General features: G+C 37.1%; 1 protein-coding gene across 2 annotated transcripts in view; it reads left to right on the plus strand.

Annotated features, from left to right (window-relative positions):
* RYK (receptor like tyrosine kinase) overlaps positions 1-25,533 on the plus strand; it is a 102,867-nt gene that overhangs the window by 48,260 nt on the left and 29,074 nt on the right. Inside the window, exons 3-9 of one of the 2 annotated variants that reach the window (XM_042999172.1) lie at positions 590-689; positions 2,830-2,964; positions 5,126-5,179; positions 10,463-10,607; positions 14,568-14,668; positions 18,639-18,773; positions 20,360-20,446. In XM_042999172.1, coding sequence (XP_042855106.1) covers positions 590-689; positions 2,830-2,964; positions 5,126-5,179; positions 10,463-10,607; positions 14,568-14,668; positions 18,639-18,773; positions 20,360-20,446 — 757 coding nt within the window. The remainder of the gene's footprint in view (positions 1-589; positions 690-2,829; positions 2,965-5,125; positions 5,180-10,462; positions 10,608-14,567; positions 14,669-18,638; positions 18,774-20,359; positions 20,447-25,533) is intronic. The other variant, XM_042999173.1, reaches the window with a different exon arrangement.

Here is a 25,533-nt window from a genome sequence, read left to right on the forward strand (position 1 = left end):
TTCCTTTCTGGATACCGACTCACTTGAAAAATAGATTCAGAGATTAGATGGGTGTCCAAACATAAACTTTCTTCATGGTGAAAGCTGGACTAGAGATATTCTGTGAGAAATCTGTGCTTTGTAATCTTGTGTAGTGAGTGGGTCTATAGCGTAGACCTTCATCCACCAGCTACATGGAAAGCCTTAGAGCCTGGCACTTATTAATTAGAGAAGACATTGGTGACTAGTCAGTGGTCTGTAAATTACACATCTCAACAACTTGGTTTTTCGTATCTGTCTCTCCAGGGCTCTTCGGTCAGTGGTAGTGTAGTCTTCAGCAAGATTTCTGAATCCTAGTTGGCAGATTTTATAGGAGAGTGGTGGTACTGTTCTGGACATGAAATAGAGGGATGGCTTTACTGGGTTGAGTTTTTATCCAGTTGAAAACTCCTAGGACTGTTTCTGACAATTTGGATTTTGTTAGAGCTAGATTTGTACATAATAATAAATGCTCATGCATTTATTAGTTAATGAGTTAATCAGTAAAGCCAAATTGTTAGTGTCCTTTCTGTTACCACAGATTCAGTTTCTTTATTTCTACATTTTACAGGTTGAATATAAGCTGGGATTCCAAGTAGACAATTTTGTGGCTATGGACATGCCCCAGGTCAACATTTCTGCTCAGGGGGAAGTTCCACGCACTTTATCAGGTGAGTCTGAAAGAGTGAACATACTGTTTTCAATTGTGTCCCCCATATCCCAAAAAGAACAGCTTAACAATTGACATGTAGTGTATTCTACTTGGTAGGCATAGGTGTATAAGTACTTTGAAAAGTAATTTTTGAAAATACTGATTATTTGCACTGTGTTTTAAACCATTCCCTCTTTTCCATCCTTTCCAGAACTGTCTATACTCAGCACTTCCTTATCTCCTTTTTCTGCATTGCTGGCACTGGCCTCCACATGGATCTCTGTGTCTGGTCTTGTTCGTTTTTGACAAATTCCCACACCATGGCCTGGATGATCACTGAACACTCCTATCTGACCAAATGACATCAAGCCCATCAGGGCCCCTTACTCCCATCAGCTGAGTCCACTGCAGACTCTCCAGCCAGTGTGTTGTATGTTTATCCTGTCCCCTTACCTGCCTGTCTAGCTGTGTTGCTGCATTTGCCCCAGCATTCCAGTGGTGCCATACTACATGCGGTTTTGACATCCTTGCCTTTGCACGTGCTCGTCAGTATATTTGGAACTGCCTTTTCCTCTTTTCTGCTTATATACTCCTACTCATACTACCCTGCAGGATCTTGTTCTTCCTACCCTGCAGGATCTTGTAATTTAAATGTTTTTGAACTGATTACATTATCTTGTAATTCTTTGTGCTTGTCTCTCCCTGCTGGCCTGTGGTTAACCTGAGGACAGGAGCTCTCTTTTTCAGCCATCTAGCATTGGTGCCTGGCACAGCATCTGCACAGGATAGTCACATCATCTGACTAAATGATTTAAGTGTCATATATAGTGACTATTGAGTCAGCCTTTTGAGAAAAGCTCCTAAAGATATGAGATTTTAAGAACAGTGAACTTCTTAAAATTTGAAAGGGTAAGCCATGTACTTTCCACATTATTGTGGAACTTTTTCTGGCAGTCACTCATTGTTATTGGTGACATGCATTAAGCTTTAGGAAAGCTTAGGGAGGCTTACTCATTTTTATGGGTCAGTAAAGAAGTTCAGAAATGCCCATATTTTTCATATGCTTATACAGATAGAATGATATTGTAGGGGCACCTAGGTGGCTCAGTCAGTTGAGCATTCAACTCTTGATTTCAGCTCATGTCATGATCCCAGGGTCATGGGATTGAGCCCCGCATTGGGCTCCATGCTGAATGTGGAGCCTGCTTGAGATTCTCCCTTTCTCTCTCTCCCTCTTCTTCTACCCTGCTTAGTGTGTGCTTTCTCCCTCTCTCTCTCTGAAAAGAAGAAAAGAATGATACTCTAAATTTATAGGAAAAGAATCTTAAACTGAAAGATTGGAAAAAAATGGTGTGCACCGAAGTCTGTTACCTCATTGCTACAATAATTGATTAAAGTCAGTTTCTGTTTAGAAAGGTTTTTTGGGGGGTGCTTGGGTGGCTCAGACGGTTAAGCATCAGACTTCGGCTTGGGTCATGATCTCGTGGTCTGTGAGTTCGAGCCCCGTGTGGGACTCTGTGCTGACAGCTCAGAGGCTGGAGCCTATTTCAGATTCTGTGTCTCCCTCTCTCTCTCTGCCCCTTCCCTGCTCGTGCTCTGTCTCTCTTACTCTCAGAAATAAAAAAAAAAAAACACAACACATTAAAAAAAGAAAGGTTTTGTTTTGAAAGCTTTGTATTTTTTAAATTCACAGTTGACTGATTTATCAGGTTATCAGTTTATGGGTTTATATTTAATCTTCGTTAAGAGCAATACATAATTGCATTTTGGTGATAAATTGTGTTTCCTTTTTGTCAAGTAATTTTCGTTATCGTTGCTGATGTGACTGGTAAGGTAGCATGGTTTGCCTTATTCAGTAGCTTTACTATATTATAATGAGAGGACTTATGAGACAAAGTAATCTATTAAAAATCATGAGAAAAAGTTGAAGATAATCTCTTCTTTTATGTCTTGGCTTGTTCTTTAATGCTTAACTTTTATATCTATAATAAATGATGTCTAAAGGTATGTAGTCTGAAGATAAGTTCTCTGAAAATTTTAGTATTATGTAAATATTCTTTTAGTTTTATGCAACAAAAATAAAGAACTGTAAAATACTAGGTATTAATGTTGATTTTTTAGAAAATTAAAATATTTTTTCTTTTTTGTTTTTTAAACAGTGTTTCGGGTCGAGCTTTCCTGTACTGGCAAAGTAGATTCTGAGGTTATGATACTAATGCAGCTCAACTTGACAGTAAATTCTTCAAAAAACTTTACAGTCTTAAATTTTAAACGAAGGAAAATGTGCTACAAAAGTAAGGAATTTGTTCACCAAAGTATGTGTTTTATATAGATGTGATAAGGTCAAAAATACATTTTGTCATCTTTTTCTAGATTTGTGACCAAATCTTGATTATAGTAGCAAATGAGAAAAGAAAAAGCACTAACAAATGAAATTCTGAGAAAATCGCCTGATAGCTACCTTGTTGCCAGGAATCTCACTCAGGCCCTGCTTTCTCAAAATCTTTTATCAGAATTGCTAATTCCATTAAGAATGTGAAATAGTATTAAAGAGGTAAAGAAGTCAAGTAATTCTGATAGGGGCCCCTGAGTAACTCAGTGTTAACTGTGTTTGTCTTATAACAATACTATGGCTCAGTTGTCCTGGGGCTGGATAGACTTGGCAGGATATTTGGACAAGTTGTTTAACCTAGGTCTCAGTTTTTTCAGTTGTAAAATGGGCATGATAACCTGTTTCAGAAGTTGTTCTTATTTATTTTCTTTTTGGTTAATTGAATCAAACCTAAATCTTAGAATACTGTGTATGGGTACTTAATAAATGTTAATAGCTTTGGGTTTGAATAATCTGTTACTCAAGAAATGACAGTGGCTATGAGAATTCCCATGGGCAATAGATGAAAGATTTTGAGAGTTTTCCTGAAAGATTGTCCAATCCATTCAATTTAAGTTGCACAGAGGTAAAGTGACCTGAATTTGCACTTTCTTTCACTTAATGTACAGATGGTTACTATCTAAGATGTAGGGTGGGGGGGAGGGAACTAAAATAAAGCCCTCTAAAATTGAGTGCCTCGTACTGTGCATTTGTACTATGTTATAAGTGCTTTTACATGCATTGAACCTATTTAGTCCTTGTGACAATTCTAAGCAGCAGTTTCTGCTGCTCCATTATCTCCATTTTCTGAAGAGGAAACTGAGGCTCAGAGAATCTGACCAACTTGCCAAGGTCAGACAGCTAAGAGGTGCAGCTGCATGCAAACTCGTGCTCTTAGCTCTGTTGTTAAATTCTGTCTTAACACATTTCCTAATTGAAGTTAGTGCTAAGGGTTAGGAAAATACTTGGGGCCAGCAAGTGAGTTATCATGGCTAATGTCCAGATAGATGCCAATAAAAGAGCTGTACTGCTTTAGAGTGGACATTTTTTAAATGGAAAGTTAGCAGGCACCTTTTATTTTCACTGTTTTGATATATTTTATAGTTCTAGTATATTCAGTTATGTATGTACTTTCACACAATTTTAAAGCCAAAGAGGACTTTAGAGACTAGTTCAACCTAGTCATTATATAATTGATGTGAGGAGACTTGTCCCTGGAGAGGCCACCTAAGTTTGCACAGCCAGTCAGGAGTGTAGAAGCCTGGTTCCTGATGCTTAGGGGGAGGGTGTTCTGACTGTACCATGGTGCTTCGTCTCTTAATATCTAAAGGCAAAATGATGGCCAAACATGATGTGATCAGTGGAGCCCACCACTGTTAGTATCCACTGAGGTTAATGGTTAGATGACATTCAGAATGATCTCATACTTTCTCCATTTTCTTTAATGTGTACATGAAAATTAACATTAACAGCATAATTTTCTATTCTAAGTTTAAGATAGTGCCACCCTTTTCATTTTGTTGTCATACTTCTGGCTACCCCAGTTATCCAATTTATGACTCTTACTTTAATATGTGATCCTAATGTGTTTGTGTGGTTTTCCACCTACTACATTTAAAAAACTGCAACAGAAAACATATCTGTACTATATCAAATGCTAATGGGTGTTACTGGCAAGAAAATGTTCCTTTTTTATGTGAGAGTGGGGACTGCTGGCTCAGATAAGTTTCATTACTTAAGCATTCCTTAGAGCCTTTATACTCTGCTAATGTGAATTGTGAATCTCCACAGATGATATAATACTTGGCTTTCCCCAAACTTCTTGACCACAGAAATCCTTTTTCATTGAGCATCTATAAACAACACCCATAGACTAATGATTGGTGATTAGAGTGATGATGATCAGAATAGTAATGTAGGATTTATTATCTTGCAACAAATACCTTGTTAATTAGTTCAGGCAATGTTCTAATAGAACTAAAACTATGTTAGAGAAAAATTCAGAAAGTGTATTTAAAGTATTTAAGGATTTTCATGGAAAAGAAGGAATTTCTAAAAGCATCTTTTATCTTTTTTAAATTCAGAACTTGAAGAAGTAAAAACTTCAGCCCTGGACAAAAACACTAGCAGAACTATTTGTAAGTGTTAATGTATTACCTTTCTCCATCATGAGGAATAAAAACTGCCTGATTGTAAATGTACATGATTGTATGAGGCTTGGAGGCCTAGTAGTGTCCAGTTTGCCAAAAGATACATGAGGCCTTGCTATTTATTTCACTGATTGGTATATAGTCAGATGAAACTGTTAGAATATTGAAATATTTGTAAAGTAAAATTCATACATATTTTATAACAAATGATCTAAAAACTTTTTATAGGCAAGAATTTATATCACATCATTTCAAATGGTAATAATTAAAGTATGAACATGAAAACGTATGTAAGATCCTCATCTCAATAGCAGAAGGTTAGAAAATCTGATTTGTGGCCTGGACCGGTTAACCCTCAGCTAATTTCATCCAGGTGAAAATGCAGCTTAAGGATACTTAAAGATACTTACTTAAACTTGCAGAGCAGAGACTCAAAGTAGATTTTTATTTTGGTAATGGTTGTGTTTAAATGGTATAACTTAGACTTCTTTTTTAGTTTTCTGATGTGGACACATTGAGTCCTATTCTTCCTGAGAGAGTTTTAATAGCACTATCTTAAAAGGATACTAGATTCTCTTCATAAAAGTAAACTTTAAAAAAAAATTGTGGAAGGGAAGAGTTTCAAATACGCAAAAGCTGAGAGAATGCACTGATGAACCTTTGTTCATTTGTGTGACCATTACCCTCCTTCAGTAATGATCAATGTTTTGCCAGTATTGTTCCATTGATTTCCTCCTCCTTTCCTGGATGAGTAAGTGGGTGGGGAGGGTTGGGGTATTTTAAAGCACGATCCAGGCATCATTTCATGTATAAATATTCCAGTATGGATTTCTTTTTAAAAAGGCAATTAAAAAAACAACCCACAAACACCCAGCACCTATTCACTTATATTTGATTTATCACAAAATTAACAAAATTAACAATAGTTCCTTAATAAATTATGTGGCTAGTTCATGTTCTCATTAACCTGATTGTCTCAAAAATATCTTATACTTTGTCTTCCACATTGGGATCAAATGAAGCCCACACACTGTTTTGTTGACAAATATTTTATATTAATCAGAGATCACCCCTCTCCCCCGTATCACTTTTTTGTTGACAAAATGGAATCACTTATCACATAGAATTTCTCACTTCTGCATCCTTGTGGCATTAACATATTTTTCTTTCTCCTATAAACTGGTATTAGATTTTGTACTTGATTAGATTTAGGGCCAACTCTTGGCAAGAATAGTTCATAGATAGTAGTATGTGCTTCCTGTTTTATCTTTTTCTCACCTCAGGAGGCAAAGAATATCTGGATATCCCAACATACGCCTTTTTTAAAGATAAAATAATATGAGATGTTGTCTACTTTTTTAGAATATTTCATTGGATTTATCTCTGAGAAGAAAGAAAACCATTTTAAAAATATCACTGCTTCTCAAATTTACTTTGAAAATTCTGGTGACTTTACCCATTTCTTTTATGTTAATAGGATGTTATTTCTAACAAAGAGAATAGAATATTGCATATTCTTGGTCTCTGGCTCTTTTTCTTGATACCTCTCTCCTTCCCTCCCTTTCTATCCATCTATCCAGCATTTTTTGAGGATGTGTGGTACGCCAGGTGGTATGATTGGAGGCAGAGGATCAAACTGAGCAAAACAGTCCGTGCCCTCAAGGGCTTATGATGTAGAGGATGAGATGGACAAGGCAATAAGGCAGTGATAATAACAAGAGTGTGGCAAGCTATGGTGCTTTGGGAACCCTGAGGAGGGGCATGTAATCTCTGACGGAGTGAGGGACAGCTTCCTGAGAAAGTGGCATCTCATCTGAGACTTGAAGGGTGACCAGGTGGTGGCAAGTGAAATGTCAAAGTGAAGGAATAGGAGCAGTGCATACACAAGCCTGGAATTTGGGGGGTGAACAAGTGGGATACATTCAGGGGACCTGCCCGGCAGAGCAGTGTCTTTCCTCTTCTCTGCCCTGGTGTGTGCTTGGATAGGTACTGCCAACACCAGCCTTGGCGACCTTCCTTTTCTGCCCCTCCCAGGATTGACTAGCCTGTGGCATTCTTCAGGAAAGTCAGGCCTTCGTTCAGGCTGTAGTAAAGTGTAGCTGCTCTAGAAGCCATTTGGTTTCTTTGCTTTAATCTGTTCTGATTTATTGTTTGTTGATTCAAAGCAAAGTTTAAATTTTAGAAAGCAGCCTGATTCCCAAGTTTTTCAAAGCTATAGCTTTTATCTTTTGTCCTTACCTATCCCCAGAACTCCACTTGTATTTCTTGTCAGCTTGACATGTCCATGTAAATGTGTACTGGGTACTCTTAGTCACAACAAAACTATTGATTTTTTCTCTTTTCCCTCAATTTGCCTTTTTTTTTAATCTTTGTAAAGTTACCATTATCCACCTAATTCTTTAAGCCAAAGTTTTGATTCTTCTCTTTCTTTTTACCCCAGTATCATTCATAAGCAAGGTCTGTTAACTATACGCCGGTCCATTAATTTATCTTCCATAACACTCTTGCCCACACCACTGCTGTCTCTTTTTTAGACTACTGCAGTAACCTTCTAACTTCTTCCCTTTCCCTGTTGTTGCTCAACACTCATAGCATTCTTTGCACAGCATGAAGTTGGCTTTTGTTTTTTTTCAGCTGTCATAGTGTATATCATTCCTTTGCTTAGTAATGATTTCGTGTCTTATTTAGGATAGAACCCAAATTTCTCAGGTTTTATTCAGTAGAATTGTAATGTGAGTGCTCATTATCAAAACTTACTTGATGCTTCAGTTACACCAGTTCTGCTTCTATTTCTCTGTCTTCACCTGTCCTCGCTTAGAACGTATGTATCTCTGTCTCCGTGCATCTCTTCCTCAGTTTGCCTGTGTGTAAGGGTGTGTGTGTGTGTGTGTGTGTGTGTGTGTGTGTGTGTGTCGGTCTGTCTGCCTGTCTTTGAGTTACTTCCTCCAGCGCCAAGGCTTGCTTTCTCTTTCCCTCTGTTTTGAATAATGGAAAATTGAATACTGTTTACTGAGTGGGGTCTTGTTATCCTGCTCTTATTTTTAAAAATAAAGAAGCATGGCACAAGAACAGATACTCAGATCAATGGAACAGAATACAGAACCCAGAAATGGACCCACAAACGTATGGCCAACTAATCTTTGACAAAGCAGGAAAGAATATCCAATGAAATAAAGATAGTCTCTTCAGCAAGTGGTGCTGGGAAAACTGGACAGCGACATGCAGAAGAATGAACCTGGACCACTTTGTTACACCATACACAAAAATAAACTCAAAATGGATGAAAGAACTAAATGTTAAGACAGGAAGCCATCAAAATCCTCGAGGAGAAAGCAGGCAGAAACCTCTTTGATCTTGGCCACAGCAACTTCTTACTCAACACGTCTCCAGAGGCAAGGGAAACAAAATAAAAAATGAACTATTGGGACCTCATCAAAATAAAAAGCTTATGCACAGCGAAGGAAACAATCAGGAAAACTAAAAAGCAACCGACAGAATGGGAGAAGATATTTGTGAACGACATATCAGATAAAGGGTTAGTATCCAAAATCTATAAAGGATTTATCAAACTCAACAGCCAAAAACCAAATAATCCAGTGGAGAAATGGGCAAAAAACATGAATAGACACTTCTCCAGAGAAGACATCCAGATGGCCAACCGACACATGAAAAAATGCTCCACATCACTCATCATCAGGGAAATACATCAAAACCACAATGAGATACCACCTCACACCTGTCAGAATGGTTAACATTAACAACTCAGGCAACAACAGATGTTGGCGAGGATGTGGAGAAAGAGAATCTGTTTTGCATTGTTGGTGGGAATGCAAGCTGGTGCAGCCACTCTGGAAAACAGTATGGAGGTTCCTCAAAAAACTAAAAATAGAACTATCCTATGACCCAGCAGTTGCACTACTAGGCATCTATCCATGGGATACAAGTGTGCTGTTTTGAAGGGACACGTGCACCCCCATGTTTATAGCAGCACTGTCAACAATAGCCAAAGTATGGAAAGAGCCCAAATGTCCACCCATGGATGAATGGATAAAGAAGATGTGGTATGTATATACAATGGAGTAGTACTCGGCAATCAAAAAGAATGAAATCTTGCCATTTGCAACTACGTGGATGGACCTGGAGGGTATTATGCTAAGTGAAATTAGAGAAAGACAAAAGTCTTATGACTTCACTCATATGAAGACTTTAAGAGACAAAACAGATGAATATAAGGGAAGGGAAACAAAAATAATATAAAAACAGGTGGGGGGGGCAAAACAGAAGAGACTCATAAATATGGAGAACAAACTGAGGGTTACAGGAAGGGTTGTGGGAGGGGGATGGGCTAAATGGGTAAGGTGCATTGAGGAATCTACTTCTGAAATCATTGTTTCACTATATGCTTACTAATTTGGATGTAAATTTAAAAAAATAAAAAATAAGCAAAATAATCTGTTACTCTCATAAGAGAAGACTAAAAGTTTGTTTTTTTAAAATGTGTGGGGTCACTGTGTTGTATATTCCTTCTGTGAATCAGTGGTTGGTAACAAAGATGTCTGATCTTTTCCACTCTAGATATCATTGTTGAACAAATATGAATGATCTGTACATGTGTGTTGTCCACTATGGTAACCACTAGCTACATGTGGCTATTTAACTTGAAATTAATTGGAAAAAAAAATGTTTTAGTATTTATTTTTGAGAGATAGAGTGTCAATGGGAGATGGGCAGAGAGAGAGGGAGACACAGAATCCGAAGCAGGCTTGAACTCATGATGCACGAGATCATGACCTGAGCCAAAGTAGGACGCTTAACCGACTGAGCCACCCAGGCACCCCAAACTTGAAATTAATTTAAATGAAATAAAATGAAAACTTCAGTTCCTCAGTAATACTAGCTACATTTCAACGGCTTAATAGCCACAGGCAGCCAGTGGCTACTGTATTGGATAACACACTAGAGAACATTTCCATCACTGCAGAAAGTTCTGTTGGACAGCACTGCTACAGATGGTTTATCATATGTCTAGCACTTGTGACTTTTATATTCATTCATGAAAAGTTTTGTTTAAAACCATTTTTGAAAATTCCTTGAATAACATTAAAAAAATTTGAGAACTTCTATCAACACACCATTGGTGACTGATCTTATCAAAGAATGGACACATGAAATGAAAATCTTTCTCACAAAGAACAGGATACTCATTGTGTCACAAAGCAATTGATAATATTTGTTTAGGAAGCTTAATGTGCTTTTTCATTTTTATTTCAGATGATCCTGTACATGCAGCTCCAACCACTTCTACACGTGTGTTTTATATCAGCGTGGGGGTTTGCTGTGCAGTAATATTTCTTGTAGCAATAATATTAGCTGTTTTGCACCTTCATAGTATGAAAAGAATTGAACTGGATGACAGGTATTATACCTATTTTGGGAAAGGAAAAAAATTAAAGCGGTTATCCGCATTTTCATGGGAGCCCACACAGCATGCACAGTGGTGCACAGGGAAAGGAGGGAGGGTGATCAGGTCTTGCCAAAAGAACAGCTGTTGTCTTTGTGATTATTGTATTTATGTTTCTCTGATTTTATTTAAAAGATATTTTGAAGACAAATTATAGTTTATTAGTTTATGGGTAAGAAGTGGGGATCACACTTTTATTCCCTTCCCCTTTGACATGACTCTATTCCACTCCTAGTACCTTTTTAAAATAGCCCTGTTTCTTCTACCTAGTTCATCCCTCCATCATTGTCATTATCTCCATCCATCTATCCATCCTTCCATCCATCCATCCAGTAAATTTATTGAAAACCTGCTGTGTGTGCTTTAAACCGTTGGTTCTCAACCTGGTTGTACATTATAGTCATGGGTAAGCTTATAAAACATGGGTCCTACCTTCCAGAAATTCTGATGTAATTTGTTTGGGGTGGTGTTAGGGGATCAGTATTTTTCTTAAAGCTTCCTGGATGATTCTAAAGTGTAGCCTTGGAGATACACAGGGTTAGATATGCTAAGTGCTGGGAATATTAAAAAAAATAATGATATACCTTGGAGCTTCAAGTATTTATTTACTTTGACAACCTATAATTATAGAAGTTTATAAATCTGGTGATTATGATATGTGTAGTATAGTGTGAGAATAGAAAAGGTACTTGTCCCAGCCTAGGTGGGTCAGAGATGACAGGGAGGACTTTATAGGTAGGATAGGGTAAGAGGTAAAGATGGAATGTTAGGTTTATTTTCCCAGTACACAATTCTTGTTTTTCTCCTCAGTGATTCCCACTTGCTGACTGAAAGACTTCCAACTTCATGACTTGCCTTTCAAAGCCTTTCTTTCGGTGGAGAGGTATTTTCCAAACTTGTTGAACCTTTCTCTTTTTCCCTTACTGTACCCTTACTTATGCTGTAGTCAGATGATTACTTGTTCCACAGTTTTGCCCTATATTTGCCCTTTAGGACTTTAATTCATGCTTTCCTTTTGCCCACAGGGTTCCTAAACCTTGTTCTTTCTTCAGATTCCAACTCCATTGCCATCTCTTACATGAAGTCTTTTCTAAGCTTCCCAACTGCCCATTTCTCCCTCCTCTGTCTCTCCTGCTTTCTGCTTCTCCCTCTCTGTCTCTCTGTCTTTGGTGGCATTTATTCTACTTTTTTCTCCAGTAATCATTTTTGTGTACTTGTCTCTGCTGCTAGACTATAAGCTTTTTCCAACTAGGGAGCAATATGTCTTATTGATTACTGAATCCTCAGGCCTACACAGTGTTATACACACAGTGGGTAAGCATATGTGTGGCATAAACAACCAACACAACTTGGTTGGATTCATTATCTGCCCCTAAGCACTCTCTGTCCCCTCTGTTTTACTTGGTTTATCTGAGTAGAGAAGGAAGAGGAAGAAGGTAAGAATAGGAAGGGAAATACATGGGAGATGTGTTTCAGAATAGGTTTTGTGTATATGGTGGTGTTAAAGTTAGAATTGGGGTTTATAGAGGAAGAAATGACATTTGGAAGCCTCTGAGTGGGAAGTAAGGTAACAGGGACATTTAGATAGGACTTTGAGAGGACACACGCACAGTTAAAGGAGTCACTGAGGAACCTGGCATTTAAAAGTCTTGATACACACATTTTCCTTGAATGCTTATGTGCGTGCTAGGGCTGTGAACACACATAAGCCAAAATTGTGCAAAAACTTACAGATTCAATGGAGCATATACCTCAGCTTGCTAAAATAATCAGTTACACTCATGTGTTAGGTGTTCTGGTTCTTTCCATTTTTGGGCAAAGGTTTCCAGACATTGCCTGAATAAAAGCAACTTATATTATCACTTATTTTCAGAGCATAACCTAGTGGTTAAGAGCCAAACAAAGCATCTCTGAATTCTCGCTGTTCTACTTACTAGCTTGATGGCTAGTAATGTACTCTTTGTAGGCTTTTCAAGAATTCTGAAGTGGTACAAGAGTGCCACCTACTGTTCAGTTACTGGAGAGAAACAAATGACCAGTAAATAATTTGGAGTTTGGCCACTTATTTAACTATGTTGGTTGCAGGTAATAGTTAGGTAATAGTTTCACGTATATTATACAACTGGGGCCTCAAAAAACTCCTGGGAGGTAGGTTTTCTTAATCCTATTTTATGGGTAAGTAAATTGAAGTCCTTTATTTTCCACTCTTTGGGGATGGTAACATTTCTATTCCCTCCCCTGGACTTTCAACAACACTGATTTTTAGTCTGATCTTTGAGTGGTACCCAGAACTCCAAAAACAGGTGTCCTGTGGTTCCTTATCATTCTAATATTACTAATAATATTAGTAATAATAATAATTTCTAATAATTTGTAAGTGTATGTTTGAGGACAAGGCACTCTCCTAAAAGCTTTCTTTCTTTATTTTTCATATAATCCTTTTAGCAACCTTGTCAGGAGGTAGAATCAGACTCATTCTAAACATGAGGAATTCGAGGCTACAGAACCATTTGTTTGCCTGAGATCATACAGCTCGTAAATGGTGCTGGCAGTTTTGATTTTAAGGTTTATGTTCACTGTACTGCCCCCATACCCAAGGTTTATGGTCTTCATCTCTTCACTGTACTGCCCCATATCCACTACATGTGTAGACTCACAGAGATCAGTTCTTGAGTAGCAACTTTTTTAAAAAAATTTTTTAATATTTTCATTTATTTTTGAGACAGAGAGCAGAAGCAGGGTAGGGGCAGAGAGAGAGAGGGAGACACAGAATCCAAAGCAGGCTCCAGGCTCTGAGCTGTCAGCACAGAGCCCGATGCAGGGCTTGAACTCACAGACCGTGAGATCATGACCTGAGCTGAAGTCGAACGCTTAACCGAGTGAGCCGCCCAGGCACCCTGATTGAGTAGCAACTTTTTGTCATTATTTTTTTCAATCACCAGGTTTTGAAAATACAGAGCTATTGTGTGGGGCCTGGTCAGTTCAAAGATATTGTATATTTAGGAAAATTGGGAGCCTCTGGACCCTGCTGATCCTATAGCTAAGGAAGGCATGAAAAGCCTATCCTGACAGTTTGGTATGACTTCCTGCCATCTGAGTTCACTTTTCATGTTAAATTTCTATCCCTCACCCGTCTACTACAGAATTCAAGGGCTGAGGTAGTGAAACTGAAATGTGCCCAAGGGTAACCTGGGGTAAGGTTTTTACCCACAGAAAAGACAAAAGCACATACTTAATGAGGTATTAATTTGTAAAATCGTGAGTATAGGGTTAACAGTTACTTGAGCCTGTCCTTTTCTGGATCTCTTATATTATTTAAAGGATATGGTATAATGGAATGCTTCAAATACTAGAAAATTGTAATAAGTTCCAGAAATTCTAAAAAGGGGGGATTGATTTGAACCAGAGATGATACCCCTTAAAAAGCCTTGGGCATATTGGCATATTTGATTTGCTTTTATATTCTTTATTAGGCCATTTGATTTTGGACCACTAGTAAAAGAGGCCTGTCATTCTACTCCTCTTTTTCTTTTTTTTTTTTTTAAAGCAATCTAATTGGATGACATGGGTTCTTTTTCTAAGAGATGACCCATAGATCCCTAACATATCATATCTCTGTGTGAGGTTAAGGACTGCTGTCTATGGTGTCTAAGGACTAATACCTGCATTTCTGAATGATTGATAAGATGAACGTGCTTAATGATTGTGAGGATAGAAAGGAAAGAAGTGGCTCTATATTATGAGATTAAAATTTCAATATGGCATGTTTGTGATGGAGATCCATGCATTATTGTGATTGCCATCAGGATTTTAAGCTGGTTATATGGGTTGGATGTGTTTTTGCATACATAGAAAAAGGAGGGTTTTCACTGAAGCTGACTTACCAAATATTTCTCTTTTAAAACTTGTTTGCAGCATCAGTGCCAGCAGTAGTTCCCAAGGGCTGTCTCAGCCATCTACCCAGACGACTCAATATCTGAGAGCTGACACACCCAACAATGCAACTCCTATCACCAGTAAGAGTTAATTTAATTCTAAAGATGATTTACTATTGCTGTCTGTGGTCTGTCTGCCAGTGGTTCCTGTGTGCTTGGTTATTTGTGGGGCATGTGTACCATCCTGTGTACATAGTATCTAACATGCACAGAATTAGGCTTGATCTTCAACTTCTGCTTTCTAGAGCATTGAGTGAAACATTCTAAAATTGGAATACTAAAAATATAATTTCAGTTGCTAGAATTAATTTTGTGGAGATTTCCATAGGTTAATTACATTAAAAGGGATACTGAATCACTTCTGTAGAAATTCAGAAGAAATATTTTCAGGTAGTTAGATAGAAGAAGCCATTGAGCTGTATGAAGATGAGTCTTAGATTTTAATGAATTGTGTGATAATCTGAAGGGCAGTGGTAGGGACTTTACATTGTTTTTTAATCATGATTGAATAACTTCCTATCCTATAGAATAGCTGCCATTAGAACTGAGAACATGAAATCTGATTCCCCCCCCTTTTTTTAACAGGATTTTGATAAAAGTTTTTACACTGTAACATGTTGATGTTGGGGGAAAATAATCATTCTTAGAATATAATTTAGACACAATGAGGAATGAGTCTCCACACAAATAGAAAACAACATAGTCCTCAGGATAAACAGTGGACCATAAATCAGGGCTCAACTCAGTAGTGCTATCGATTAATTAGGTCTTACAGGCAGTTAGCTGGTATCTTCCTTGGACTGGCATTTACTATCTGTTCTTCATCCAGTGCCCTGTTGTGGTCTTCCAGTACTGTTTCCCATTAAAAAGAACCAGGATTCTTTGGGGAAATGGAGGATTTCAGGACTAGGTCAGGAATGGGCAAGATAAACCTGGGGCAGGTTGAAATGGGACATTTGAGCATCAAAAAGAATGACTGCAGTGGATGGAAACAGAATGTGTAAAAATCCTTGAGTTTGTGATGATAGTTATTGAAGAAGTTAATCATTATGAGAAGTAACTAAGGCACCAAAAATCCCTCTTTCTGATGACTGGCTATATGAACTGTATTTCAGAGTAAGCACATAGTGCTGGTTGATGAGGGAAAATGCTTCTTTACAGAAGAATCCTAGCTAATAAATGTGGAAGGAATGATAGAATTAGAAAATCATAATTACAACCTCTGTTAAAATAATTGATTCAGAAAAAGACCATCAGTGTTAAAACCCTGTGAACAAAGGGAAATGGGATCATTTGAGGGAGCAGACTGTCATGGTGTGACTCCTCTAATGAAACTTTGCATCACTGAAAGTAGGACAACTAGATATTTTGTACTCCCACATGTGATATACCACCCGTGGAGTATTTTTTGTCTCCCCTCCCCACTCCTAAGAGGTAACCTGCACCTAATTATGGCTGTGGAACTGATTGGCAGTTTACAAGAAATACAGGGATCGAAGAACAAGTTAAATGATACTTGAAGAAGCAGATGCTGAACATTCTTCAGGATAACAGAACTGGTTTCTTTAATAAGAGTGGCAAGAAAAAGAAAAGGGGGAAAGAGGGAATGCTCAAGATTAAATGAAATTTTAAAGAAATCATCAGTAGTTACCATCACCACCAATGAAAGAATTATATGCTCTTCAGAAAACACAATGATAGATAGGAAAGTAGTCCAGACTATTCAGAAGAAACACATTGATTTTAATGTTTAAATGTCAAGATTTGCTCAGTAGAGTCAATTCTTGATTGTGGCTATAACCTTAAAGAGATAGAGATTCAATTATTATATGCTAAAAGCAAAATGCTTTTTAAAAGTCACTTGAGGGGCGCCTGGGTGGCTCAGTCGGTTAAGTGTCCGACTTCAGCTCAGGTCATGATCTCACGGTCTGTGAGTTCGAGCCCCACATCAGGCTCTGTGCTGACAGCTCAGAGCCTGGAGCTTGCTTCAGATTCTGTGTCTCCCTCTCTCTCTGACCCTTCCCTGCTCATGCTCTGTCTCTCTCTGTCTCAAAAATAAATAAAAACATTAAAAAAAAAGTCACTTGAAATTACTTATTAAAAATATTTTTAGTTACTGTTGATAAGAAATGTACTTATTTTTGTGGACATTATCTTGAGATAGATGATTCATTTATTATGTAGGGCAAAAACAAACATTTTTTTAAAAATTCAGTGGAAATCCACTTGTATATAAATAAAAGAAAGACAAAGAGAGGAGTAAAAAAAATATTTGAAGACACAACGGCCAAGAATTTTCCAAAATAACAAAACAACAGACCATAGATCTAAGAAACTCTGAGAACTCCAGGTATGATTAAACGTATACAAATACAGATACTCACACACCTGTGTGTATCCTGTTCAAACTGCTGATCAGTAGAATCAGGTGTTGTCAGCCTAATCCTTTGGTTACAGAACTCCCAAGCCTTTCGTCTAGATCTTGTAGCAACCATTGATGACCATTGTCTAGGTCTTTTATCTCTCCCGGGAGTTTTCTTACCATGTGTTTACCAAAGCGCATAAATCTTAGAGAAGCCATTCCAGTTTCTACTTGCTAACACTGAATCTTCCTTCTATTCTAACATTTTTTCTTGGAATGAAAATTTTAAGTTATAGCTAGAAATTTTATTTTTGCTGTCAGTAAGAATGAGTGGGAAAATAGTGGAGCTGAACAACAGATGTATCTCACAATGATACAACTAGGCTGTATAAGCATGAGATTGATTAAATCAACCAGATGTTTTGTTCGAAAAGATAGTCTTTTCATTTGAAAAGTTGTTTTGTTAGGAGATTATATTAGAAAATCTTTTGGGGAAAAAAACAGTCCATAAAGGGGAATAAGTTAAATTCTGTGACTCAAGGGTGCCTGGGTGGATCAGTCAGTTGAGCATCCAACTCTTATTTTGGCTCAGGTCATGATCCTAGGGTTGTGAGATCAAGCCCCACGTCAAGCCCCACATTCGTGCCGAGCATAGATTCTGCTTAAGATTTTCTCTCTCTCTCCTTCTGCCCCTCTCTACCACTTGTGCTCGCTCTCCCTCTCTCTCTCTTTCTCTCTCAAATGAAATAAATAAAAATAAACAAATAAAAAAAGGGGTGCCTAGGGTGCCTCTGTTAAATGTCCAACTCTAAATCTTGGTTCAGGTCATGATCTCAGGGTTTGTGAGATTGAGCCCCACAATGGGCTGTGCACTGACAGCACAAGCCCGCTTGGGATTCTCTCTCCTTTCTGTGCCTCTCCCCCTCCCCTGCACACTATAAACAAACAAATAAACATTCTGTTAGTCAAAGCTTATTTCATTTGGGTGAAAGGCAGTTGAAGTGGTGATAATGGTAATACTCATTTTAGTGTTTCTTGTCTTAATTATGCATTTTAAGGATTTGGGATAGGTAGAAAGTGTTTCTTTAAAATTCTGTGTGGCCTTGCGGCACCTGGGTGGCTCAGTTGGTTGAGTGTCTCACTGTGATTTCACAGTTCATGGGTTCAAGCCCCACGTCGGGCCCTGTGCTGGCAACTCAGAGCCTGGAGCCTGCTTCAGATTCTGTGTCTCCTTGTCTCTCTGCCTCTCCCCCTTTTGTGTGCGCGCACGCACACTTTCTTTCTCAAAAATATATAAACATTGAAGAATAATTTTGTGTGACCTTCAAAAGTAATTCTCCCTGTTCATGTGTGTGCCTTTCTCCTTTTTTTTTTTAACGCTTATTTATTTTTTGAGACAGAGCATGAATGGGGGAGGGTCAGAGAGAGAAAGGGAGACACAGAATCTCAAACAGGCTCCAGGCTCTGAGCTGTCAGCACAGAGCCTGATGCAGGGCTCGAACTCACGGACCGTGAGATCATGATCTGAGCCAAAGTCGGACGCTTAACTGACTTAGCCACCCAGGCGACCCCCATTTTGTGATTCTTACATTTATTCATTCCTGTGACTTGAGTCCTGAGGTTTGAACTGTATTAGTTGACCTTGATGGCACAATAAGGGTATTTATATTTCTTGGTCTGGCTTTGTTGGCTCCTCAGGTTATCCTACCTTGCGGATAGAGAAGAACGACCTGAGAAGTGTCACTCTTTTGGAGGCCAAAGCTAAGGTGAAGGATATAGCAATATCCAGGGAGAGGATAACTTTAAAAGATGTACTCCAAGAAGGTATTTATTTTCTTAAAATCGTTTCTCAAGCAAGATTTAATGTTAACACTATAAAATTTTTTTAATTTCAGATTGTAAGAATTTCATGTCTTTGTGTCTAAGGATAGAAGTATACAATTTATTTCCTTTCTAAAACTGATTTTTATTTTCTCTTTCTTTAGATCTTTAATTTGCCGTAATACAGCTTTGGTGTAATTCTTGATTTTTCGGTATATTAAAGCATTAATGTACTTACTAATGTACTTATGTATTAAATGTATTATGTATTAAGACATAATGTACTTATGTATTAAATATGTATAGAAATATATGTATTTGTATATATTAGCATTTAAATACTACCTTTAAATATATTTTCTGTTCTTGTTTAAAGATCATCACTACCTAGCAAGCCTGTTTCAAATATTCTAAGTAATTTTCTCTGTGACAGATAGTATGGGGATGGAGCAGATGGAACAAGCATGGGCTTTGGAGTCCCATGATTTGTCACCTGTGTGACCTTGGAGAACTCATTTAATGTCTTCCACGTCCAGTTTCCTTTTCTATAAATTTGCACTGCATTGTCTGCACTTGGACTAGTAGTGAAGATTAGATGAAATGATGTACATTAAATGAACTTACGCATAATAGATGTTTGGTAGATTTTAGTACCCTTCCCTTTCCCACCTGTTGGTCCTTGTTTTCTTTCTTGAATTTTAGGGTATTGATTGAGGAGATGCTGAATGAGGACCAAAATTAATAATAAAGTACTTCATTGAGTTGAGTGCCTCAAGTTGTTAAAGAGAGAATTACCTTTTTCCCCCTTCCACAATCCAGTTTGTAATGTTTTGAATGCATATGAGTCATTCTGAATTCATCTCTTGGTTGAGATGCTTATAGGTCAATCACAGCTAAGAGAGAGGTTTGAACTGTCCCCAGTGACAAGTAGTAATTAAAAGAAGCAAAAATTTTTGGTCTGTTTTTGAATGTATGAGGGGCGTCCATTGTTCTCTTTTGTTATTGTTCTGAAGCTAAGCTTAGAAACTCATAAATGCCTCTAATGGATACCCCATTACTGAGTTCCAGTGTTCTTGGCTATATCATTAGTTTATTTAGGATGATTCAGAAAGGATTCTCATATACTTGGTTTAAATATGGTATTTCTAAAAGCAAGTTAAAGGGTGCCTGGGTGACTCGGTTAAGTGTCTGACTTTTGGTTTCTGCTCAGGTCATAATCTCATGGTTTGTGAGATAGAGCCCTGTGCTCTCAGTGCGGAGCCTGCTTGGGATTTTCTCTCTCCCTGTCTCTCTGTCCCTCCCTGCTTGTGTGTGTGTGTGTGTGTGTGTGTGTGTGTGTGTGTGTGTGCACGCGCACGTTCTTTCTCAAAAAATAAATAAACTTAAAAAAAAACAAAAGCAAGTTAAAATATTTCATAGTTACAAAGAATTTCTAATAGTCATTAAAAAACCAAAGATTTAGGTGAGAATAATGTTGCTGATCACATATGTCCTTGTTATGTTTAAGTTATATTGTGCCAGGAAGTTTTGTACTTATAGTTTTATGAAGGTTATCATATGATCTCATTAATTATTATTTTTCCTTCTAGGTACTTTTGGGCGTATTTTCCATGGGATTTTAGTAGATGAAAAAGATCCAAATAAAGAAAAACAAGCATTTGTAAAAACAGTTAAAGGTAGGGTTTTTTTCCATACTGTTACCAAAATGTTTTCCTAAGGTAGATCATGCCAGTGAGATTCTGTCTCCGATTCTGAGTCTGCACCAGACCTTTAAGTCAGTTCATGTGAGTTTAGCTCATATGAGGCTAACTTTTGAGGATATTTGGCTTGTTTTCATAAGGTATAGAAAAAAAGGTCTAATAATTTAAGATGTTAAACACTTACTAGGTATTACTTGAGCTTGTAGTTAAATTACATCAATTTGACTTCATTGTTGCTATATGTAATACTGTGTTTTTCTTAGGTAAAAGTTGTTTCTTTCCTCTTAAAAACACTGTTACTTATTTTTCCTCCTCCCACTCCCAATACTGCTGTCTACAAAGAATAAAAAACACACACCCTGTCCCCCCTCCTCCACCCCAGACTCATAGTACCTTACATGAATAGGCTTGTTTATCTTCCTCCCACTTCCCTGCCTTTTTTTTTTTTTTTTTTTTTTTTTTTGCTGTTATATGTAATGCTGCAAAAAATATCCATGTGTTTACGTATCCTTCTTGGCTTAGTTTTATAGGTATAGCCATAGTTGACATTGTTGCCCCAACAGGTATTTGCATTTAAAATTTAGATAGATGTTGTCAGATTGTTTTCTAAAGGGTATATCACACTAGTTAATGTTATCATGAACAGAATATCTATTTTCACATATTCTTTTGGAGCAATATGATGCCTAATTTTTCACTTTATAATTGATATTTGTAAAAGCTTAAATCTTAGTTAAATTTGATCATTTTAAGAAAAAGAAAAATGTAATTTATAGGGTGTTTAATGTCTGACAGTGTCAGATATGGACTGAGATGACAAGATGTTAATTTTGAAAAAACAAATAATAGCATTTTGATGCAGAAATTGAGGAAAAAATTAAATTCCATTTTATATGTAAGAGGTGACATTTTATGAAGTTTTCAAAGTTAATTTATAAGAACTTATGTTTCTAAATCTACTTAAATGAATTGATGGAAAAGTATGAAGGATTTATGTTGTTTCTAAAAAGTTGTACTAACCTTAAAAATAAGGGTAATTTGATTTCTTTTAATTTAGCAAAATTGCTTGCTTAACACACACTTGCCATTCACGCATTGTTTTCTAAACGGTTTAACTTATTATACTGTTCAGTATATATTTTATCTACCTACCTCTCCTAGCCCCAAAGCATTTTTAAAGGTTAATATTTAAGTTTGGTCCATTAGGTTTTCTGACTAGGTTTGAAAGATATTTTACATATTACCGTTTATAAATATAGAATTTGAACCCTTAGTTTAATACTGTTGACTTTTGTTACATTTTCCCCCATTTTTAAGGAAACATTTCTCTGTGATTTTAATATTTCTTCTGGAGTTTATAAATCTGCGGTTAGTTTACAACTAGGCTGTCACTAATTTCTTCTGAATGAATCTTGAATTAGCAAAAGAACTTTCTATGTATAATTGGGTTGACTTAGGGTTGGAAAGGAGAAAAAAAGGAAATAATAGTGATAAGAAAACACAATGCAGATTCTGGGACTGTTTCACAAGATAAGATTTCTCCTTCCGGATACGCTTGAAATTGTAGTCAATTGGTTGTTTCTGCGCCTTAACCACTGTGATTGTAATGTTCCTTCTGAGCTAGATGGAAACAAGAGAAAGCACAGTGAGTCCCTAGCCAAGATATAGTTACGGTTTGCATGAGAAACAAAGAGGAAGTGCATTGACCACAGTCGTTGGCGCAGAATTGTTAGATAACTCCATATGATTGGGTATCTCGAGATTCATTTTTTTGGAATTTTTTTTTAATTGAAGCTATGAAAATCTGGCATATTTCTTTCACAAATCTGTATGCTTTGTTACTTGCCACACAATTAGAAATGTAGCTTAAAATGTAAAAAATAACTTTTTAAAAGATTATTGACCTTTACCTTTAGACATAAGCAAGAAATTGGAATTTGGCTTCATAAAAAATTTGTAAATTTGCACAGAGACTTAATAGACATTCCAGTCTATTATTTATGTTGTTTCTAAAAAGTTGTACTAACCTTAAGAATAACAATAATGTTATTATATATGTATATTACATATAAAACATAAGTTGTGTGTGTGTGTGTATAATGTATAAGAAATAAATTTCCAGAGATTGAAATTAAGAATCTGAATCTCGGGGCACCTGGGTGGCGCAGTCAGTTAAGCGTCCGACTTCAGCCAGGTCACGATCTCGTGGTCCGTGAGTTCGAGCCCCGCGTCAGGCTCTGGGCTGATGGCTCGGAGCCTGGAGCCTGTTTCCGATTCTGTGTCTCCCTCTCTCTCTCTGCCCCTCCCCCGTTCATGCTCTGTCTCTCTCTGTCCCAAAAATAAATAAAAAACGAAAAAAAAAAAAAAGAATCTGAATCTCATACAGTGAATATTGTGAAATTGAATTCCATGAAGTAAATTAATTAATTTGAGGTTATTGGTGTTGGGTTCTTATTTTGTTTTATAGTTGCTACTACTTTGCAATTTGGAAATAAGTGGTTTTTTTTAAGCATTTGTTCTTCTTGTAACTTGTAAATATTTTATAGTATTCTTTTCAAATGTGCACATCTTAAAATAGATCTTTCAGTATTTAAAATTAAAAGACTTGGACTAGACTGGGAAGGGAATCCAGGAAAATGGTTTTTTCTTACTAAATGGATAAAATTATTTTTTCTCCAACTCCAACTGTTCTTAGATCATCATCTAGTTCAAGTGTCCCTTGCTTAATAGAGTATGCTTATTAAAGTTAATAATTTGAAGAAAATTAGGCATAAAATAACATGTCCTGAAATTGACTTTTATTTGGATCTTCATGCCAGTTGACAGGAAGGTCACCACTTATTAACTGGGTGCCGATTTCCAAATATTACTAGATTTCAATCTGAAAAAGACCCTGACATTCCCCAAATCGTCCTGGTCGTAATTTGATTAAAATTTATTTAGATTACAGAAAAAGAAATAAAGGCACATTCTGCCATTCCTAGATGATCCTAAATTTTGAGCAGTTTTTAGACAACTAGAGTTTATTCTGGCAGACATCAGTGTGATGCACGTTTTCCAAAGAAGTACCAAGTGTTTCAAGCCCTTGGCTTTTCGTCCGCCCCTTTTACATTCCTACAAAGGTTTAAACTAAATGAAGCTGTCTGGAAAAGTGGACACTACTAGCAAGTTGTGGAAGAGGGAGTGATTCCACTAGTTAGTCTTGGAAGAAAATGAAGTTTGTGATTGCTTAGCTTTGACAGTTGCACTTTTAAGGAGTAAATGTGACACATACTCATAGTACTTGACTTCAGTGATCTGGATTTTACTCTTGGTTTGGCATTTTACTATGTAGGGCTGGGATGTGAATCTTGGCTTTGCCAGTCTTTGTATCTTTTTCTCCCTCTTGTTGCATTGATCAGAAGCTTTGCAAGTTACTACTATTTTTACTGTTGACATACAAATTAGTTATTGGTTTCTTTGAAATCAGTGTTGTTGTTGTTATTATTTTTAGAGAGTGCTAGCAGGGGAGAGGGGCAGATGCAGAAAGAGAGAGGGAATCCTAAGCAGGCTCCATGGTCAGCACAGAGCCTGACGCAGGGCTCGATCCTACAACCCTGGGATCACGACCTGAGCTGAAATCAAGAGTTGGACACTCAACCGATTAAGCCACCCAGGTGCCCTTGAGAGTGTTTTTAAAGATACACTATACTCAGGGTGCCTGGGTGGCTCAGTAGGTTGAGTGTCCGACTTTGGCTCAGGTCATGATCTCATGGCTCTTGAGTTCAAGTCCCGTGTTGGACTCTGACAGCTCAGAGCCTGGACCCTGCTTCGGATTCTGTGTCTCCTTCTCTGTCTCTGCCCCTCTTCCACTCGCTCTGTCTCTCTCTCAAAAATAAAAACATTAAAAATAAATAAGTAAATAAAAGGTACACTATACTCATAATTTTTTTTTTATATCTACAGGCCAGTTTTTTTTTAATTTTATTTTTTATTTTTTAAAATTTACATCCAAATTAGTTAGCATATAGTGCAACAATGATTTCAGGAGTAGATTCCTTAGTGCCCCTTACCCATTTAACCCATCCCCTCTCCCACAACCCCTCCTGTAACCCTCAGTTTGTTCTCCATATTTATGAGTCTCTTCTGTTTTGTCCCCCTCCCTGTTTTTATATTATTTTTATTTCCCTTCCCTTATGTTCATCTGTTTTGTCTCTTAAAGTCCTCATATGGGTGAAGTCATACGATTTTTGTCTTTCTCTGACTAATTTCACTTAACATAATACCCTCCAGTTCCATCCATGTAGTTGCAAATGGCAAGATTTCACTTTTGATTGCTGAGTAATATTCCATTGTATATATACAACACATCTTTATCCATTCATCCATGGGTGGACATTTGGGCTCTTTCCATACTTTGGCTATTGTCGCTAGTGCTGCTATAAACGTGGGGGTGCATGTGTCCCTTTGAAGCGGCATACCTGTATCCCTTGGATAAATACCTAGTAGTGCAATTGCTGGGTTGTAGGGTAGTTCTGGTTTTAGTTTTTTGAGGAACCTCCATACTGTTTTCCAGAGTGGCTGCACCAGCTTGCATTCCCATCTTCAGGCTGGTTTTTAAAAAACTGAAACTCATTTCCAATTTTATAATGAAAATATGCCATTCACTTAATGGAAATGTTCTTTTTAAATAGTGGAGAAAATCCTCATTATTAAAGTAGTGGCCCCTGTAAGATGAAGAATGCTTATAGATTTGTGCAGATATTTGCTGACTTAAAATTCCTTTGGAGGCGCAAGCTAAAGATACTAGTAAATTGCATTATTGTGTTTTGTGTTTCAAAAACATTGAACTAAAAGCCAATTATAGTTCTGTTACTTTGGACCAAAAACCATAAGTTCAGATGCTAAAAATAAAATGGAATAATCATACTAGTTTTGGGTATTATATGATAATTACATTTTTTTCTATTAATTTAATATCAGTTCTTTTTGTTTGCTAGCTTTTAACTCAGACAGGTAAGAAGAAAATAAAAGGGCCACAATCTCCCTTCAGAACCCCTGTGGTCATTTTTTTTTTATAGTTT

Source organism: Panthera tigris, chromosome C2 (genome assembly GCF_018350195.1).
Source record: "Panthera tigris isolate Pti1 chromosome C2, P.tigris_Pti1_mat1.1, whole genome shotgun sequence".
Taxonomy (NCBI): Eukaryota; Metazoa; Chordata; class Mammalia; order Carnivora; family Felidae; genus Panthera; species Panthera tigris.